At 46.2% G+C, this 21,830-nt stretch overlaps 1 protein-coding gene and 2 pseudogenes across 1 annotated transcript; all 3 read left to right on the plus strand.

Moving 5' to 3' along the window:
- The first annotated feature begins 1,922 nt into the window (after positions 1-1,922).
- Positions 1,923-2,160, plus strand: LOC139263611 (U2 spliceosomal RNA; annotated as a pseudogene).
- Positions 2,161-2,285: 125 nt separating this feature from the next.
- On the plus strand, positions 2,286-2,487 carry LOC139263629 (U2 spliceosomal RNA; annotated as a pseudogene).
- Positions 2,488-6,334: 3,847 nt separating this feature from the next.
- LOC139262489 (interleukin-12 subunit beta-like) lies at positions 6,335-18,628 on the plus strand. Its single transcript, XM_070877669.1, has 6 exons — positions 6,335-6,410; positions 9,928-10,185; positions 10,599-10,707; positions 12,696-12,883; positions 14,201-14,400; positions 18,422-18,628. The coding sequence occupies exons 1-6, from the start codon at positions 6,335-6,337 to the stop codon at positions 18,626-18,628; spliced, it is 1,038 nt and encodes a 345-aa protein (XP_070733770.1).
- Positions 18,629-21,830: the final 3,202 nt, after the last annotated feature.

Here is a 21,830-nt window from a genome sequence, read left to right on the forward strand (position 1 = left end):
CATCTCGAGCTACGGAACGGTATTGATTTTTTTAAATTAATATTCTTTCAAAAAAAGTAACTGCTGCTTATTAGGAAACTTTTGAAATCGATGCGTGTCTGTTTCAAGATGTGAAGCGGGTGCTTGCAGCTCTTAATTTCACTTGTCTCAATATTTGTGCCTCAGCTATGAACGATCAATTTCAAATGAAATATTCTGAATCCTCACAGATTAATGTCTGGATTTAAATATTTGAATTACTCTCATCTACTAGTGGCAAAAAAAAATTAGTTTTCCAAGCTGCGAAAATCTTTTTTTCACAGGACTATGTAAGGTTACATTTTCATCTGAAATATACATTCGTCCTTTCCCCCAAATGGAAGTTAACTTTCTGCTAAGAATTTCTATATTTAATAACCCATGCAGATTAATTGGCAAACAACCGTTAATCAATGAAAATATGTCTAATTATTTTTTTTAAGCAGGATTATTATTTAATATATTATTAATTAGTAAGAGATTTTCGATGACTCAGTATTTTGCCCCGGCGTTTCAACCTGTCATACACTCCTGCCACTTATTTTGCAGAAGTTTAGTGTGTGATATGTTGCTTTTGAACAACTGACCTTTGTTACAGTGGGTGATACACAAAAGAATATTTAAAATCCCTGTAGAGTTGCATGTGCGGTAACTCCCTTAAGGAATCCCTTACTTATTTACATAAATCTGCAATCAACACTGGGGGGGAACTTGTATATAAGGGCAGTGAAGGCCAGACATCAGAGTGAGAGATGATCAGCGAAGATTTTGTTTAAAGGTAAGACAATGTTTTAATATATGGACAGGCTAGAGTCTGTTTGAAGGTATAGTGATTGTGAAAGCTGAGGGGGAGACGCAAAACACTTGTCTAAAGTTGACCCTGAGCTTATCGAGCGCCCACACCAGATGTCAGCAGTCCCGTTTAGGTTGTGGGTCTTCGCTCGAGTGAATCTAACCCCAGATTCAGCCCTTCTGCTGTCGCGCAATGCCCAGGGAGCGAATACACCACAAAATATACGGGTCGTGGAGTAAAACATTTGGAAAAAAATTATCGAAAAAGTGACCATAATACGTTATTCATTCCTCCCCCTCTCTCTTCCCCCCAAATTCTGCCTGGATTGTAAAAATGTTCTAAATTTTAGAAAATAATGTGAAGAGAGAAATTACGTCGGCGCCGTTCTGGTGCCAGTATTTACCGATTCGCCCCAAATTCTTTCCTGCGCTTTATTTTTAGTTCAGGCGTTTAAACTAAACAGCTGGAGCGTTTGTGGCAAAGCGGCACGGATCATAATTTCTCCACTGCAGTCTATTCAGAACACTAATGAGATTATAATGGAAAGATTAAATCGAATTTCCAGTTTTTTGAATGGTGTTCTTTAAAAATTGCATAAGAAAATAAAAAAAGTATTGCATTTAATTAGCGCCTTTCACAATCACCCGACGTCCCAAAGCGCTTTACAGCTAATGAAGTACTTTTGGAAGTGTAGTCACTATTGTACTGTGGGAATATAGCCAGATCCCACACACAGCAATATGATAATGACCTGCTAATCTATTTAAGTGATGTTGGTTGAGGGATAAATATTGGCCAGGACACTGAGAAAACTCCCTGCTCTTCTTCCAATAGTGGCCATTTTATATTTTACATCCACCTGAGAGGGTAGACTGGCCTCAATTTAATCTCTCATCCAAAAGACACACCACCTCCAATAGTGCAGCACTTCCCTCAGTACTGTATTGAAGTGGCAGCCTGGATTTGTGCTCAAAGAATCTAGAGTGGAGCTTGAACCCACACCATTCTGACTTAGAAGGTAAGAGTGCTACCCACTGAGCCAGGGCTGAATGCAGTAACTAAATTGTGACACTGGGTTAGTGAAGGTTGGCCTGATGTAAAGCAATTTTGGATCGCTTCTCGGCCTTTTGGCTAAGATCATGCGTAACTGACCTGACAGGGGAGTAACCATGACCCCAAAGTGGTTCTCCCTGGATCAGGAAAGTGGTTCCCCTATGCTTTTTGGAAATAGGAAGTGGGTGGGGTGGATTGACCCATCCACCTCCATGGAGGTGTGTGGGGGGCCTGACCCATCCACCTCCATGGCACGAACCTGGTATTGCAGTACTTCCAGGAACGGTGCAGTGGCTCTCGGCCTTTTGGCTAAGAGCATTGGCGCAGAGTGATCCTTGATGTGTGCAAGGTGACCTCTGGCATTTGTGATTTGACAAAGAATTGGAAAGATTGGCTATGAATTTTTAAAAAAAATTTGGATTTGTCTTTCTGACCTTTTGGCTAAGATCATGCGTAACTGACCTGACAGGGGAGTAACCATGACCCCAACGTGGTTCTCCCTGGATCAGGAAGGTGATTCCCTTATGCTTTTTGGAAATAGGAGGTGGGTGGGGTGGCTTGACCCATCCACCTCCATGGCACAAACCTGGTATTGCAGTACTTCCAGGAACGGTGCTTGGGCTCTAGGCCTTTTGGCTAAGAGCATTGGCGCAGGGTGATCCTTGATGTGTGCAAGGTGACTCTGGCGTTTGTGATCTGACAAAGAATTGGAAAGATTGGCAACGAATATTTAAAAAAAAAAAAAAAAAATTGGATTTGTCTGGGAACAAATAGTTAACTCAGAAGTGAAGGCTGGTGCATCAGAATATCAAACCCTCTGAAGGAGATAGCCTTTACAACAGCTTTGGGATGTTGTGGGGACAACAAGGGATGAGCTGCAACTGCAAATGGTGCAAAGTGAACTTTAAAAATATCCCAGTGGGTTGAATAATCTTGAATTCATTTTGTAAAAGGTTTTCTTAATTTGAAAAGAGCCAATTCTGCTGTCAGCTACCACCTAAGTAAGTACTTGGATGTGAGTGAGCAAAACTCTGGATTTGCCTGGTCAGTGAGCATTGCGGAATCAGCACTATAACTATGGTCTGCCATCTCCATAAAGCTCTAAACAGAGCTCAGACTAGTAGCCGTGGTATATTAGTACCCATTGGTGCCATGGAATGATCAAAAAGCAATGGGTGTTAGCCATGGCTCAGTTGGTAGCACTCTCAGCTCTGAGTCAGAAGGTTGTGGGTTTAAGACCCACTCCAGACAGTTAAGTGCAAAATCCAGTCTGTCACTTCAGTGCAGGACTTGATGAATCCTGCACTGTTGGAGGTGCTGTCTTTTGGATGAAATGTTAAACCCTGTTTAATACCTTATCCGAAAGACAGCAGCTCCTACAGTTCAGGATGAGACATGAGGTCCTGTCTGTCCTCTCAGGTAGACCTAAAAGATTCCATGGCACTATTTTGAAGAAGAGCAGCGGAGTTATCCCTGGTGCTCTGGTCAATATTGATCCCTCAACCAACATCAATAAAATAAATTATCTGGTCATTATCACATTGCACATATTGGCTGCTGCGTTTCCTACATTCCAACAGTGAATATAGTTCAAAAGTACTTAATTGGGACACCCTGAGGTCGTGAAAGGCACTATATAAATGCAAGTTATTTATCTTCTTTCTTAATCATATCAAGGGGTACAAACTGTATCACAGGGCTTTACAGTGAAGTGAGAGTAGCTGAGAACAATTGCCTGTATAATAATTAAAATATTTAAGTCTTGTCTCCAAACACACTGCTTGTCAGAATGCAGTGCAGTGATGTGCCAGTATGTAAGTGAAAGATAGCAATGACTAAAAATAGCAGTGAGGTGAATGACCAGTTCATCTGTTTCTTTCTTATGGCGTTGGTTGAGGAAAGAATATTGTCCAGGACCCTGGGAAGAATTCCCTACTCTTCTTTGAATAGTGCAAAGGGACCTTTAAAACCCACCTGAAATCCTACAGCAGGGAGGTGGGGCCAGGGGCGAACTGGCTCTCTCTGAAAGGGCACAGGAGTCTTCGGGAATTCTTACGGAAAAGGGAGGAGGTCAATCCTACAGTGCTGTGAAACCATTCACATACGGCTAGTCTTCTCCTGGATGGATCCTCCTTTTAACATCTCCTCCCAATCCCAGAATCACAGCTGGACCTCAATTATTTGGCTTTAATCATGGGATGGTTATTCCAGCTCCGAGGATGTCTGACCAGCTGAAACTTTTCCGGTGAACACAAATGATCAGCTGTGTCTGTGACCTGGATTCACCACAATGTCCTCACTGTAGGAGTAATAACCATGACATCCGCACTGCAAGTCTGACCAGTGAGAAGACAATCAGTATATATTGTAGAATAATAGCTTTAAAGTTCTGTGTCTTGTATTAAAGACGTCTATCTTTTTATCCAGGAAAAACAAATTCTACTGACCATTTTCATTTGTACACTTGTAGCCTTCATGAAATTCAACATTGTGAGTCACCAGTTGTGAAAATAATAACACAGCAGTTGCGTTGTTTGTGGTGTTATTGAAGTGCAGCTACCAGTTTTAAAGCAATAGCTGCTTGGTGCGATACCTGCTCGGTAAGGTATCTGCTCGGTGTGATACCTGCTCAGTGAGATACCTGCTCAGTGAGGTATCTGCTCAGTAAGATATCTGCTCAGTGTGATACTTGCTCAGTGTGATACCTGTGTGGTGTGACACTGGCTTCATCATACTTTGCAGCGAGTGTGACATTGTGATACTGTGGATCAGGGAGGTGATCCAGTACTTTTTTTCCTGTCTGGGCATTTAATGAATTCTTACAGGGCTTAACAGGATAGATGCAGGGACGATGTTTCCTCTGGCTAGGGAGTCTAGAACCAGGGGTCACAGCCTCAGAATAAGGGGTCGGCCATTTAGGACTGAGATGAAGAGAAACCTCTTCACTCAGTTGGTGGTAAATCTTTGGCATTCTTTACCCCAGAAAGCTGTGGAGGCTCAGTCTTTGAGTATGTTCAAGTCAGAGATTGATAAATTTTTGAATATTAAGGGAATCAAACGATATGGAACGAGTGCAGGAAAGCGGAGTTGAGGTGACAGATCAGGCTCGAGGGGCCAAATGGCCTTCTCCTGCTCCGAAATCTTAAGTTCTGATGAACAAGCCCAAATTACTTTGCACAGTTACTAAACCTTTTCTGCAAAGTGAAAATTGTGCTATTTATATTGCTTTTTCTTGCTTGAGAGCCAGAGATATTTTAGAAAAATGTACAGATCTCAAAATGACTCTATAACCCATTCATGGGAAATTTTAGCTCTGCTTGCTATTTTAGCTGTTTGAAATGAATAGCAAAGAGAGAAATTTCAGACGGGTGTCTTAATAGTCCATACACTAGCATAGAGAGATGAGGAGAGGTTCTTTTTACACAGTAAGATGTTGTGATCTGGAACGCACTGCTTGAAAGGGTGGTGGAAGCAGATTCAATAGTAACTTTCAAAAGGGAATTGGATATATACGTGAAAGAAAAAACAATTTCAGACTATGGGGAAGAGCAGGAGAATGGAACTAAATGTCTTTCAAAGAGACACCACAGGTACCATGGGCCAAAGTACCTCCCTCTGTGGTGTAGATTCTATGATTTATAATTTCAGGGCCATGGACCTGAGTGATATAAGTGCTTTGTAGCATTATACAATTACATTGGTGGCAAATGCCAGCCTATTTACAATGTCCTGCATGCAGTTTTATGTCCCTAATATTTTTGCAAGGTGAAGTTTTATGTACCGGTAGATGAGATCGGATGTGAGACAGTCAATTATGCATGTATCTGTACCACCACAATGTTAAGTATTAAATGCTGAAATGTCAGCTGTGACTCAATGGCGCACTCTTGCCTCTGAGTCAGAAGGTTGTGAGTTTAAGTCCCATTCCAGAGACTTGGGCATAAAATCTGAAGGAGTGCTGCACTGTCGGAGGTGTCTTTCAGATGAGAAATCAAGGTTCCATCTACCTCTCAGGCGGATGTAAAATATCCCATGGCATTATTTCGAAGAAGAGCAATTCTCCCCGATGTCCTGGCCAATATTTATTCTTCAATCAACATCACTAAAACAGGTTATATGGTCATTGTCACCTGTTGTTTGTAGGAGCTTGCTGTGTGCAATTTGGCTGCCGTGTTCCTGACATGACAACAGTGACAACACTTGAAAAGTACTTCATTGGCTGTAAAGAGTTTTGGGATATCCTGAGGTCGTGAAAGGCGCTATAGAAATCCAAGTTCTTTCTTTCCCTTCCTGCATGGGATGCAATGATTCAAATCAAACGGAAGCAGCCTGGATATTCAAGTTCCAGTGGAGGAGGGACACCAATCCAGCACACATTGGCTGTTCCCTGTAACACTGCTGTTCAGTGAGGGCTGGGACTTCCCCCTATGTTTCAATCTTCTGATTTTTCTCTTGTACCTTTTTTGGCAGATGTTTGGCCGTTTGTTACTCTTTTTGTGGTTCGCATCCCTGACTGCAACAGCAAGGATGGCATTTGATGAGAAATGTAAGTCATGCCTGTTGTGGTTTTTGTTGTTGCTTTTAGTTAACGTGAAATAAAGTTGAACTTGTACCGTGAAGGAAAGATTTCTTACCCCAACCCTGGGCCAATGGCAGGTACATCAACCACCATGAAGTGTCTTTCGATAAATATTGGGTGCTAAAATCAGCAGACAGACACTGCCTATGCTTTTCCAATACACGCTCGGAAAATCTGTGCTGAGTAGGGTTGCCAACCCTCCCGCTTTGGGCGGGAGACTATTGGAATGGGTGATTGGTCTCCAGAGTGCTGCTGTTGGCAACTCGCAAGAAACGGTTCTTATAACACGGTCCGTGCATGTGTATTACCATAGCTGTCGTGGCATGTAACCAAACCGCCTTGTCTGAGCCCTGCTCGTCTCCCTGATCTTCGGAATTCACAAACTGGGAGAGAGAGAGACACACACAAACTGAGAGAGAAACACAAACTGGGGGAGAGAGAGAGAGAGAGAGAGAGAAACATAAACTGGGAGAGAGAGAGAAACACAAAATGTGGGGAGAGAGAGAAACACAAACAGAGAGAGAGAGAGAAACACAAACAGAGAGAGAGAAACACAAACTGGGAGAGAGAGAGAGAGAGAAACACAAACTGGGGAGAGAGAGAAACCCAAACTGAGCAAGAGAGAGAGAGAGAGAGAGAAACACAAATGGGGGGTGGGGAGAGAGAAACACAAACTGGGGGGGGGGGGAGAGAGGGAGAGAGAGAAACACAAACAGAGAGAGAGAGAGCGAGAAACACAAACTGACAGAGAGAGAGAAACACAAACTGAGGGGAAAGGGAGAGAGAGAGAGAAACACAAACAGAGAGAGGGAGAGAGAGAAACACAAACAGAGAGAGTGAGATCGAGAAACACAAACTGGAGGAGAGAGAGAGAGAGAGAAACACAAACAGAGAGAGAGAGCGAGAAACACAAACTGACAGAGAGAGAGAGCGAGAAACACAAACTGGGGAGCGAGGAAGGGAGAGAAACACAAACAGAGAGAGAGCAAGGAACACAAACTGACAGAGAGAAAGAGAGAGAAAAACACACACTGGGGAGCGAGGGAGGGAGAGAAACACAAACAGAGAGAGAGAGAGAGATAGAAACGCAAACTGGCAAGACAGAGAGAAAGACACATGGGGGGGGGGGAGGATGGAGAGATAAAATACAAACTGGGAGGGAGGGAGAGTTCATGTTGGCCTGTGATGTGTCAGGCAGCTTTGGTGCTTCTCTCTCAGGACTCAGCCTCACCTCCCTCCCGGTGGGCTGTGGGATTCGGTGAATTGAATTAGGTTTGGTCTTGCTTTTATTAATTATTTATTGTTTTTATAACTTGCTATGCATTGTAAAAAGTAATAAAATTGTACAAAAACTTTAATTTTAAATTATTTATACCGATGATATTTTGTTGATATCAGTGGAATTGACTTGGTGTTTCTCATTGCGGTCGATACTGTAGAAACATCACCGAGGTAGTTTTTATTTAAACATTACATATCCTTAAATTTATTTATTCTTTTGTATTCTTTGATTTATAAATTATGTTATTCATCTCACTATAAAACAAAAAGTCAAATATTTTATTTGGGGCTTGGTGATCGAGAACACTCAACTAAGGTAACTTCAATAACATTTGCAAACGTTGGGCAAATGTCACATGATCAAATGTCATGTGGTTAAGTGTCACATGGAGAGTATTCCATCACACTCCTGATTTGAAGGCATAAGTCAGGACTAATCTCCACTTGCCTGGATGAGTGCAGCTCCAACAACATACAAGATTAGCTTGACCTCATTCAGGACAAAGCAGCCCACTTGATTGGCACACCATCCACCACCTTCAATATTCACTCCCTCCATCACTGGCGCACCGTGGCTGCAGTGTGTACCATCTACAAGATGTCCTGCAGCAACTCATCAAGGCTTCTTCGGCAGCACCTCCCAAACCCACGGCCTCTACCAACTAGAAGGACAAGGGCAGAAGGCTCATGGGAACACCACCACCTGCAAGTTCTCCTCCAAGTTACACACCATTCTGACTTGGAAATATATCATCGTTCCTTCATTGTCGCTGGGTCAAAATCCTGGAACTCACTCCCTAACAGCACTGTGGGAGTTCCTTAACAACAAGGACTGCAGTGGTTCAAGAAGGCGGCTCAGCACCACCTTCTCAAGGGCAATTAGGGATGGGCAATAAATGCTGGCCTTGCCAGCGATGCCTACATCCCAGAATGAATTTTTAAAAAACATGACTGGTGATTGAACACCATGTGATCAAATGTCACATGATCAAATGTCCAGGAATATGTCAAACCACAGTTGGCAACCCTAGTCCTGAGCAGCCCCCACTTCCCCACATGGCTGTGTAGGGAAATGCTCCTCCCAGCAAGGTATTAAGCTACACGTTGGCTGTGAAGCACTTTGGAATAACCTGAAGTGACGAAAGATGCTACATAAATACAAGTTTGTTCTTCCTCTCATTCTCTGAAGTAATGGACCTCAATGGAAGAGAAAATCAGGCGGGTGTAAAACGGCCCTGCCAATTAGCTATCGCCCAAAATAACTTTCACTCACCCCACAAAATATTAACAAAGCACAATATTTTTTAAAAATATATGAAATGTAATATATTTTTTCCTCCATGGTCCCGCCCCTCCCTATCTCTATAATATCCTCCAGCCCCACAACCCCCTGAGATTTCTGCGCTCCTCTAATTCTGCCCTCTTACGCATCCCTGATTATAATCGCTCAACCATTGGTGGCCGTGCCTTCTGTTGCCCGGGGCCCAAGCTCTGGAATTCCCTGCCTAAACCTTTCTGCCTCTCTACCTCTCTTTCCTCCTTCAAGGCGCTCCTTAAAAACCTACCTCTTTCACCTGTGCTAATTTCTACTCATGCGGCTCAGTGTCAAATCTTTTATCTCCTATGAGGCACCTTGGGATGTTTCACTACGTTATCATCATAGGCAGTCCCTTGAATTGAGGATGACTTGCTTCCACATTAAAAAGTTCATAATGAAGGACCTAAAATTCAAGGTCCCGAACTAAATCCTGAAGGGTGGAAGATGCCTGTGCGTGGAGTTTTTGCTGTTGCACACCAGCCACCACACGGGCTTGATAGAACTAGATCTTGTTCCAGTGGCAAGGATTACCCAAGACGACTGGAGACCAGCTCTGCTGCATGGACCTAGTGCGCACACATATCGCAGTGTGGGCTGGCACGTGCTGCCCCTGGGCCCTCGCCTCTTCTGGCCCTGAACTCACGCCTCTCCTGGGCCCTGATCACATCCCTCTGCAATCTCTCGTCGCTCCTTCGCCCCGACCTCGCCGCTCCTGCTGTAGGTGCTATATAAATACAAGTTATTGTTGTTTAAAGCCTCAGCAAGTCAGAACTGGCAAGACAGGGCTGGGCTGAATTCTGCCCTTCACCTTTGGTTTAATTTGCATCTCCTTCAGGGTTTTTTTTACACCTTTTTAAAAAAGTATATATATTTTTATTTTCACAGACACTATCGTAAGCAAAACCAATCAGTTGATACACCTGAGCTGCGACGCGTCTTCTGATCAGCTGCGGACTGGAATCCACTGGCGGCTCGATAGAGTGCCACTCACCAAGAATGCCCGTGACAACATACTTGACTTGGAAGTGACCGACCGGCCAGACGCGGGCAACTATAGCTGTCACCTCAACAACACCACGGAGTTACTGAAACACTACTACATACTGATAGACGTGGGGAGACAGGCTGACAAAATACTTAAAGGTAAGAGAACCACAAGTGCTAAATACCTTTTAAAAAATCAAAAAGAAATCTACGAGCTGACAGCACCCAGTTATATTGCTGGTTGCGCACCGCACTCTGGTCGGACTAAACAATTGTTGCATATGCCTCCGAGAGAGAGCTCCACACATTACAGCCCCAAATGGCAGTTACGCATGTCAGCAAAGAGTTGACATTGATACTGCTCTGGTACATAAACCTGCATGAAATATATCTTGAATTTCCTTCAAATGCATAGGAATTGCCAAACGATAAAAGACCAAGGTCCATCTAGTTCGTCTCCTACCATCCTGGTAGTCGCATGATACAGTGATATTGTAGTTGTTGGCCAGACAGGGTAATCAATCTCTATCAAAACGCTGTGATCTTCTGTTTTTCTTTCTTCCTACAAACAGAAGAAAATGGAAACTATGTCACGTGCCAAGCGGAGAGATTCGGTGAGAACTTCACCTGCTTCTGGCGTATGAAGGAAAAAGCCATTTTCTCAGCAAGCTTCCATCGAGAGTAAGGAAACCCTCTTCAGTCTGTCGATTCAAAACCGTCTGGTTAGCAATATTCAGCAACACAGAGCATTTTCACATGAAGAAATAGCCTGTTCTTTCTTTTGTAATGCTGGCGAGCAGGAACGATATCGGGGCAGGTGGGAGAACAAAACGTTTCCACATATTGATCGGCAGCTTCCCGGTTGAAAACACTCTTCGAGCCTCGGTTGGTGGGAGATTGAAGCTCCGATCCCAGTAACGTGTCTCCTGTCCCAGTCCTCAGTATGGCACCCACCTGCTGCACCAGTGCGATGTGTTTCCCACACTGGCTACCCTGTGACTCTTTGAGTGAGACAGCCAAATGAAAGGTTACTGTGGGAAATGAACCAACACTGACTCCATACAGCCAGCAGGCATGAGAGGGGATTGGAGCTTCATCATGGGCACAACCCAGATGTTCGACCTGAATGGGCAGCCAATGCTGCGCCCATTTTGCCAATGTCAGGTTATGCCTAAGCATCCTCCCAATCTCATTAGCATATATCCACTTAAAATCGGTGTCAATGGCCATAAATTAGTGCTCAGCAATCAGTGTCCAAACAAATGCTGAATCCACACCAGCATATTTCTATGTTAAGTATAAAAATATAAGTTGCAACTCATTGAACTATCATTCATGCACATCATGCACAGCATGTTTAAGAACCTTCAATCGGAGAATCTTTTTAATTTTTAATGCGACTTATACTGATGCCATAAAAATGCATTTAAAGAAACAGAAAATATGAGTAGGTGTCAGTGAGGATTTTTTTTTCAAGCGCTCAAATAATTTGCAATAAAGCACAGAAGAATGATTTCCTTTCCTGTTGCACCTGAAAATCTGGTTGCAATCCTTTGAACACACGCAATTGGAGGACCCTCGTATTTGACAGCCGGGATGGTGTGGCCCGTTTTATGGGTGGGGATTCGTTGGGGTGGAGGATTTCATGGATGGATGTATTGTAGTTACGTGCATAACTCACATCTGATTCAAATTCCGCCATCTTTTAAGTCATGAGATTGGTTTGCGACCAGATTACGGGTTTCTCCGGGTGCAAATGTAGAGGAAACTCAAGGCCAGGGGATTTCATCCTACCTGTCTGGGTTGGATTTTAAACTAATTGTCAGTGATGAAAAGCTTCTGTCCAATCCATTGTACCACACAGCCTGTCACATGGCATTTTAATGAGTGAAAACAACATTATTCATTGAGGCCCAACAAGTCCGATGTTGAATGCCAACAACTGGGGCAGTTGTTTCTTCAAGAGCAAGGGAGGTGATAGATGCTTCCTTTAGTCATACCTTGAACATTATCCATTGAAGTAGAAACATGGCAACTTGGCACCATGAAGATCACCAGGTGAATAACGACAAATCGTGTTGAATCTTTTGTGTATGAATTCTACACACATCAAGGTGAAGGATGTTAGTTCTGTAGAATAATTTGTATGACTTTTCAGGCAACCAGCGTCACAATTACACACCACCCAACTGGTTCACTCATCCTTTAGAGAAGGAGACCTACCCTCCTTACCTAGTCAAGGCCTATAAATGTCTCCAGTCCGACACCAACATGGTCAGCTCTTAACTGCCACTCTGAAGTGGCCTGAAGTAGTCAGTTGTATCAGAACTGCTATTCAACGGCTCAAGAAGAAGGACCACCACCACCTTCTCAGGGCAACTAGAGATGGACAATAAATGTTGGTCTTGCCAGCAATGTCCACATTCCGAGTATTAATTACAAAAAAGGGTCATGGATCGACGCAGGGTAAAAGCTGCCCCTTCTCTGCCCCAACAATATGTCTCAGCCCCAACCTTAGTAGAGTGCCATCTATTGCACCAGTGTGGCACTTTCGATGTGCTGCACCATCCGGCCTTTGCGTGAGATAAGCAATTTGTGCTCTTTATTTTCTGGTCTGTGTATCGTGACAGGAGTTAATATTCAATTATTTATTTTCTATTGTGTTAAAGAGGTTGTAAGGGAGATGCCAAGGACTGTGTCTTAATGCAATGCAAGAATTCAGAGTGCCAAGCAACCTGCACAGACCAGAGCTATTCTCCGTATGCTGAAGAGCTAAGGCAAATCACATTCACTGTGGAGGCAGCCACAAGCAAACGATACGAAAAGCACACAAAACATTTCTACATCAGAGAAATTTGTAAGTATACAGATGAGCCAAAGATTTGTCTCTTGAAAAATTACTAATTTAAGCTTGATGCGCTATCATTAAAGCCAACATTACTGGATTATTTTATTGGGCCTAGCTGTGATAGGCAAGGCCTCCTTCAATTGTTACCTTTAAACTTTGCGCTAAAACATAATGACATATTAATTTTTGGCTCCCTTGATGGCTGGGTGAATCGAGACACCACTCAGTCTAATGCTGGCCCATACAGACCAGGGCATCCCAGAATTTAAAAAAATCTCATCCTTGTGTTCAAATTCCTCCATGGCCTCGCCCCTCCCTATCTCTGTAACCATCTCCAGCCTCACAGCAAGGAAGGATATACTTGCCATAGAGGGACTGCAATGAAGGTTCACCAGACTGATTCCTGGGATGGGGGGATTGTCCTTTGAGGAGAGATTGAGTAGACTAGGCCCATATTTTCTCAAGTTTAGAAGAATGAGAGCTGATCTCATTGAAACATACAAAATTCTTACAGGGCTTGATCGGGTAGTTGCAGGGAGGAAGTTTCCTCTGGTTATGGAGTCTAGAACCAGGGGTCATAGTCTCAGAATAAGGGATTGGCCATTTAGTACTGAGATGAGGAGAAATTTCTTCACTCAGAGGTGGTGAATCTTTGGAATTCCCTATCCCTGAGAGCTGTGGAGGCTCAGTCGTTGAGTATATTCAAGACAGAGATCGATAGATTGTTGGATATTAAGGGAATCAAGGGATATGGGGATAGCAGGAAAGTGGAGGTGAGGTAGACGATCAGCCATGATCTTATTGAACGGCGGAGTAGGCCGAAGGGCCGAATGGCCTACTCCTGCTCCTGTTTCTTATGTTCTTATAACCCTGTGAGATCTCGGCGTTCCTCCAACTCTGGCCCTATTGTGCATCTCTGACTTCCTTCATTCCACCATTGGCAACGAAAGCCTGCTCAGGGTTTCCACTCACGACTGATATCCAGGACGCCCCATTTGGAAAGTGCAGATGGTGGATGATAGTGTTGGGATTGGAGATGACCTCCATGGCCAAAGAGCCTGCCTAGTCTAGTCTCACACATTGAGAATATCCAATTGGATGAGGTGCCCTTCGAACCGTACTCTGACAAGAGTCAACACCTTCTGGACAGAAGGGGGCGGGAACATGGCTAACAATGCAATGGCAACAATTTATTTGCAATGGAATTAGATGAAACCCTTATTCAATGGCTTTATTTTACTTTGAGGGCTAGAGGATTGTCACTCGAGTTAAGAAAGGGGATGTGCTCTCACACCGTTCTCATGGCATCTCCTGCTTTCTTTTCAGTAAAACCTGCTGCTCCAAAGGAACTAACGGCCCGACATGATACAAAGGATCGTAAGGTGGAAGTCACGGTCAACTGGCAGTACCCGGATTCCTGGAACAAACCTCACTCCTACTTCCCGCTGCTCTTCAAGGTCGACGTGGAACTGACCACCAGAAAGGGCAAATTTAGACAGATCGGGTACGTCGACACGTCAGCTGAGGTATGTTTCAGGAGGGCCATCATTAGTTGAACGTTGTTTAGCAGAGGAATTGGGGGGTGCACTGGATAAGCATGTTGTCCTTTCACCGAAAAGCGAAGAAAGAAGTTGTACTAATAGCGAACCTTTCATGACCTCAGGATGTCCCAAAGCACTTCCCAGTCAATGAAGTACTTTTGGAGTATAGTTACTGTTGTAATGTAGGAAACGCAGCAGACAATTTGTGCACAGCGAGCTCCCACAAACAGCAATGAGGTAATGACCAGATAATCTGTTTTTGTGGTATTGATTGAGAATAAATATTGGCCAGGACACTGGGGAGAACACCCCTGCTCTTCTTTGAAATAGTGCCATGGGATTTTTCACATCCACCTGAGAGGGCAGACGGCGCCGCGGTTTAATGTCTCATCTGAAAGATGGCACTTCCGGCAGTGCAGCACTCCCTCAGCACTGCACTGGAGCTTCAGCCTGGATTATGTGTTCAAGTCTCTGGAGTGGAGCTTGAGATGGATGAATACTGCTTAGTTACTTTTAGGAACAAGGGAGAGCTTGCTCTGCTCTATTCTTCCGCAGTTTAATGTTCGGGTGGGGGTTGTGGAGGGAGTGGGTTCAGTAGGCCTCATGGCCTTTCTCATTCCATGCTTTTCCAAATTCAGAGTTACAGATCTACACACATACGCCTGTGCTATTATTATAAAGGAGCGAAAAAACCACTCAAACCAAGATGTATAGAAAGAGCAGGGGAATTCTCCCGATGTCCTAGGCCAATATTAATCCCTGAATCATCGCTTAAAAAACAGATTATCTGACCATTATCGCATTGCTATTTGTGGGAGTGTGCTGTGCTCTTATTGGCTGTGGCGTTCCTTACATTACGACAGTGTCTGCACTTGAGGACGTGAATATAATTGCAAGTTCTTTGCTTTAGATGAAACTGCAGTGACTTTTGCAAACACTTTTATACAGTGGTGTAATACTGATTAGGATCAGTATGTGGCGATAGACACCCACAGGTGACAGTACCAAAGAGCCACAGCTGAACCGATTATCCTCACAGACGTAAGAAACTTCTGAATTTGTCTGCAACAGGCTTGCTCCTCATCCAAAACAAGAGAGGGGCAGGGCTGAGGGTGGAATCGTAGCCTGGGTTCACAGCTTTCATTTGTCACTGTTAAGAACCTCAATAACTGGAGTCTAATTTTATCGGCGAGACCTTTACAGGGTAATATTAGGAAGGGAGGGTTTTTGAAATGATAAAAGAATTTGATCGGGTGGAAACAGAGAAACTATTTCCTCTGGTGAGGAAATCAAGAACGAGGGGACATAATCGTTAAATTAGAGCTAGGCTATTTAGGAATGAAGTCAGAAAGCTCTGGAGTTCCAGAATCCAGAATGTTCCGGACTCCGGACCGATTGGTGGCAGAGTTGTCCGGAATCCATAAAATATTCCGGAATCCGGACCCGCCGAGCCTGCCGACTTCCAGATCCCACCGCTGCCCGACCTCAGGCCTCGCCTCACCTCACCGCCCCTCGCCGCTGCCCGACCTCGGGCCTCACCTCACCGCCCCTCGCCTCGCCGCTGCCTGACCTCGGGCCTTGCCTCACCGCCCCTTGCCTCGCCGCTGCCCGACCTCGGGCCTCACCTCACCGCCCCTCGCCGCTGCCCGACCTCGGGCCTCGACTCACCGCCCCTCGCCTCGCCGCTGCCCGACCTCGGGCCTCGCCTCACCGCCCCTCGCCTCGCCGCTGCCCGACCTCGGGCCTCGCCTCACCGCCCCTCGCCTCGCCGCTGCCCGACCTCGGGCCTCGCCTCACCGCCCCTCGCCTCGCCGCTGCCCGACCTCGGGCCTCGCCTCACCGCCCCTCGCCTCGCCGCTGCCCGACCTCGGGCCTCGCCTCACCGCCCCTCGCCTCGCCGCTGCCCGACCTCGGGCCTCGCCTCACCGCCCCTCGCCTCGCCGCTGCCCGACCTCGGGCCTCGCCTCACCGCCCCTCGCCTCGCCGCTGCCCGACCTCGGGCCTCGCCTCACCGCCCCTCGCCTCGCCGCTGCCCGACCTCGGGCCTCGCCTCACCGCCCCTCGCCTCGCCGCTGCCCGACCTCGGGCCTCGCCTCACCGCCCCTCGCCTCGCCGCTGCCCGACCTCGGGCCTCGCCTCACCGCCCCTCGCCTCGCCGCTGCCCGACCTCGGGCCTCGCCTCACCGCCCCTCGCCGCTGCCTGACCTCGGGCCTTGCCTCACCGCCCCTCGCCTCGCCGCTGCCCGACCTCGGGCCTCGCCTCACCGCCCCTCGCCTCGCCGCTGCCTGACCTCGGGCCTTGCCTCACCGCCCCTTGTCACTGCCCGACCTCGGGCCTTGCCTCATCGCCCCTCGCCTCACCGCTGCCCCGACCTCGGGCCTTGCCTCACCGCCCCTTGTCACTGCCCGACCTTGGGCCTTGCCTCACCGCCCCTCGCCTCGCCGCTGCCCGATCTCGGGCCTTGCCTCACCGCTCCTTGTCACTGCCCGACCTCGGGCCTTGCCTCACCGCCCCTCGCCTCGCCGCTGCCCGATCTCGGGCCTTGCCTCACCGCTCCTTGTCACTGCCCGACCTTGGGCCTTGCCTCACCGCCCCTCGCCTCGCCGCTGCCTGACCTCGGGCCTCGCCTCACCGCCCCTTGTCACTGCCCGACCTTGGGCCTTGCCTCACCGCCCTTTGTCACTGCCCGACCTTGGGCCTTGCCTCACCGCCCCTCGCCTCACCGCTGCCTGACCTTGGGCCTCGCCTCGCCACCAATGCCCTTACCTCGCCGGCTCCTCGCCGGCCAACCCGAACACCTCCTCCGAGACGGGGCCGCCCGACCAGCTCCTCGGCAGCAGGGCCCCATCCAAACTCTTCCCCGGCGGTGGGCCCCACCTGAACTTGGCCCCGGCCGGCGACCCGGACAGCTCCTCGACGAGACTCTCTCCACCACCCCCCCCACCCCACACCCCCTTCTGACGTTCCGAAATCCGGCAATACCCGAACCTGGGCTCGGGTGTTTCCGGATTTCGGACGTCAGAAACACATTCCAAAGTCCAGAAAAACACAAAAAACGGCTCTGCCTCGGTCCCGAGGTTGCCGGATTCGGGACGCTCAACTGTATATTTGAAAAGGAAAGATTTGCAGGGCTATGGGGACAGAACAGGGCAGTGGGACTAATTGGAAACTTCTTTCAATTCCCGGCACAGGCACGATGGGCTGAATGGCCTCCTTCTGTCCTGATTCTGTATGATTCTGTGACACGGTGAAGTTCTTACCCTTGCAGCTGATGTGCTATATCTGGCCTGGGAATACTTCACACTGAGACTGAGACTGGAGATTGTCCCATTCCCAGCACTTGATCAGCACAAAATTGACCAAAGAAAGTTTAAAAAAAATAAAGCCTCTACTGTTGCCTTTTGATAAGACAGACAGATGTGAGCCTGATAAAAAGGGAAGACAAAACATAAGAACATAAGAAACAGGAGCAGGAGCAGGCCATATGGCCCCTCGAGCCTGCTGCACCATTTAATACAATCATGGCTGATCCGATCATGGAGCCCAGGTCCACTTCCCTGCCCGCTCTCCATAACCCTTTATTCCCTTATCGGTTAAGAAACTATCTATCACTGTCTTAAGTTTATTCAATGTCCCAGCTTTCACAGCTCTCTGAGGCAGTGAATTCCACAGATTTATAACCCTCAGAGAAGAAATCCCTCCTCATCTCAGTTTTAAATGGGTGGCCCTTTATTCTAAGATCATGCCCTCTAGTTCTAGGCTCCCCTATCAATAGAAACATCCTCTCTGCATCCACCTTGTCAAGCCCCCTCATAATCTTATACATTGCGATAAGATCACCTCTCTTAAAACAGTTTTAAACAAATGAACCTTTCAGGGTAAGGTGTAGACTTGACTCTGATCAGCCCTTCAATGTGTTGGTGGTGACTTGACGCTAAAATAATGTGGTGTGATGCGACGCTCCTGTAAAATGATCTCCAACCGATGGTGCTTTTTTTGTCGCAGTCGCTGATCCCATGCAGCAATGTCACTGCGATCCACCAGCAGCCGAAACGCCGTCAGAAGATCAGCTGCTACACCGAGAGCCCCAGCATGGTGTTTGCAGTCACCAAGAAGCAGTTGCACAAGATGGGCAGGATATGTGTCCACGTGAAGGAGCTGTACTTCAACTCCATTTGGAGCCAGCCCAGCTGCACCGATCAGCAAAAGTAAGCGAGGACCTTTTCAAAGACCATCTTTGTAAGCTTTACCTCCTGCTTGTAAAATCATAGAATCATAGAAATTTACAGCACGGAAGGAGGCCATTTTGGCCCATCGTGTCCGCGCCGGCTGACCAAGAGCTATCCAGCCTAATCCCACTTTCCAGCTCTAGGTCCAGAGCCCTGTAGGTTACAGCACTTCAAGTGCACAACCAAGTACTTTTTAAATGTGATGAGGGTTTCTGCCTCTACCACCCTTTCAGGCAGTGAGTTCCAGACCCCCACAACCCTCTGGGTGAAACAATTTCTGCTCAAATCTCCTCTAATCCTACCAATTACTTTAAATCTATTCCCCTTGCTTGTTGATCCCTCTGCTAAGGGAAATAGGTCCGTCCTATCCACTCTGTCTAGACCCCTCATAATTTTATATACCTCAATAAGGTCTCCCCTCAGCCTCCTCTGTTTCAAAGAAAACAAGCCCAGCCTATCCAATCTTTCCTCATAGCTAAAATTCTCCATTCCAGGCAACATCCTCGTAAATCTCCTCTGTACCCTCTCTAGTGCAGTCACATTTTTCCTGTAATATGGCGACCAGAACTGCATGTGGTACTCCAGCTGCGGCCTAACTAGTGTTTGTACGACCAGTTCCGCCCATTCTTCCATGCTTCCATAGCAACCTGACACTCCCCATGATTGAATTATAAGGTAGATAGAGAAAAGCTATCTCCTCTGGTGGAGGAAGCCCAGAATAAAGCGGGGGGGGGGGGGCATAACCTTAAAATTAGAGCTAGGCCATTCAGGTGTGATGTCAGCAAGCACTTCTTCACACGAAGTTTAGCGGAAATCTGGAACTCTCTCCCACAAAAAGCTGTTCAGGCTCGGGGTCAATTGAACATTTCAATACTGAGATTGGTAGATCTTTGTTAGGTAAGGGCATTAAGGAGTACAGAACCAAGGCAGGTAGATGCAGTTAAGATACAGATCAGCCATGATCTAATTGAATGGTGGAGCAGGCTCGAGGGGCTGAATGGCCTACTCTTGGACCTACGTTTTGACTGTGCAACATTTCATCAGAAACTGCCTTATATTTTTTCTGAGATCGAGGCAGAGTGGACAATTTGAGACCTGCTCCCGGATTGCTCAATTGTGATGCTCGTAGCCTGAAAATGTGTTCAATTCCCCAGTGCTAACAAGCTCCCCACCCCCCCACCACCTTTCCTTCAACCACTGTCTGCCCCACCTGTGATAGAGACGGTAGGTCCCACATTGGACTCTTCAGCCACCTGAGAACACACGTTTAGAATGGAAGCAAGTCATCCTCGACTCCAAGGGACTGCCTATGATGATGATGATGCTAACATCCTTTACCTTGATGAGCACAATCTTCCCATGCTTTTGTTAACATATACACATATACAAATACACACACACACACACACACACACCATTGCTAATAACCTCTTCAATTGATCTGTTACAGAAGAAGAAACCGATCTGCAAGATATTGAGGCCATGGAAGTCTGGGTGCGTTCCTATCTGATGTGCGAACACTACCCTCAAGCACAGTTTTCAAATAAGCTAGAGATCTGTCGGGAGCTGCCTTGTTGAATCGAATGATAGCAGAGTCAATATCCTTTATTTAATTATTTTATTATTTACTTTCTAATTTATTCAGAGTTAATTTGTTTTGTAATGACAGATATATTTAATAATTTAAAATATTTTTTTCTGTTAAACTATAATGATCCTATAGAGTTCCTACAATGAGCACCAGCGTATCTGGGCTGGGGGGAGGGAGGGAAGGAGGGAGAGAAGGAAATTGGCCTGGGTTCATGCCCCTGATCACTATCCACTGCTCGCTCGCTGGAACGTATGCATCTGGTTGTTGGGTGAAGGCCAGTTTGGACTCAGTCATGATGCCACCCATGGTTGAACGGCCTGCCAACACTCGCTGTCCTTATTGTGCCCAGCAAAAGTCAGCGTTTTTAGAGAACTAGTGCATAATTGAACTTGATGACTGGCGTCACTTAGAATTAGATTCCGAATTCCCATCCTAATGTTGCAGCCAGCGTTCCTATTAACGGTTAGTCCTTGATAAAAATGATAATTGAGGAAAAATATTAATTAACAGAAGTGCCAGAAACATTATGATTGAGATATAAAAAGAGTGAGGCAAATCGCAATCCCATCTTAACCATGCAGTAAGAAATGCTGTGGCTCTTCACAGCAAAACATAAAATAAAAGAGCTTCACTAACCCTGTCTCTAGTAGATTCGAATCAGGAACATTCATTAATTATTTAATTATCTAACCATGAGACATTTTATTCAGATCACCCACTAGCAGTGATTTAAACATTGAGCGAACTATGCTTTTTGAATGTCCTATAAAGGAGCTGCTGTTGTGTAATGGGGTGTTAGTGTAGTGGTTATATGACTAGATGACCAACCTAATGACCTGTACTGATAGTCCTGGAGAACATGAGTTCAAATCCCACCATGGCAATTTGAGAATTTTGAATTGGTTTTGAAAAGAAATCTGGAATTAAAACGCTGGTATCAGTAGAAGTGACCATGTCATAGCAACCCGACTGGTTCACTCAGGGAAGGAAATCTGCCGTCTTTCCCTGGTCTGGCCTATATGTGACTCCAACCTGGTTGATTCTGAAGTGGCCTAGCAAGCCACACACATCGGTTCAAGTAGAAGACTCACCACCACCTTCTCAGGGCAACTAGGGATGGGCAATAAATGCCAACCCACATCCCGAGAATTTATTTAAAAAAATGAACGCACAGATTGCTATTGTATAATTCCAATGTCTGATGTCGTTTTCTATTTAGTGAATAATAGACTTGCACAAACAGTTGCCATGATATTTATGCACGTGATGGACCCAAAATGCGATGCGTACCACTCAGCTATCCACCAAACTCTGAAGATAAATTTAGCTTTGTTTGAGCAAGGGGTTAGTGATCACTTAAAAACCCTTAAAACCTCCAGTTTCACTGCCCTCGTTATGTAAAATTAGAGTAAACGGGCGTCCAGTGAGGATCTCGAATTGCACGGGAAATGGGTATAATGGTGCGTTGCGTCAAAGCGCCGGCCTGATACTCTACGCTGGTGAAGAAGGGATAAATTCACACGGGTCTTCTGCCAGTGTAGAGCCTCGCTTAGCAACGATGTGCTGGCGATGGAGCTGCAGGCTTGGTAATCTG

This window comes from Pristiophorus japonicus, chromosome 4 (assembly GCF_044704955.1).
Source record: "Pristiophorus japonicus isolate sPriJap1 chromosome 4, sPriJap1.hap1, whole genome shotgun sequence".
In the NCBI taxonomy this organism is placed as follows: domain Eukaryota; kingdom Metazoa; phylum Chordata; class Chondrichthyes; family Pristiophoridae; genus Pristiophorus; species Pristiophorus japonicus.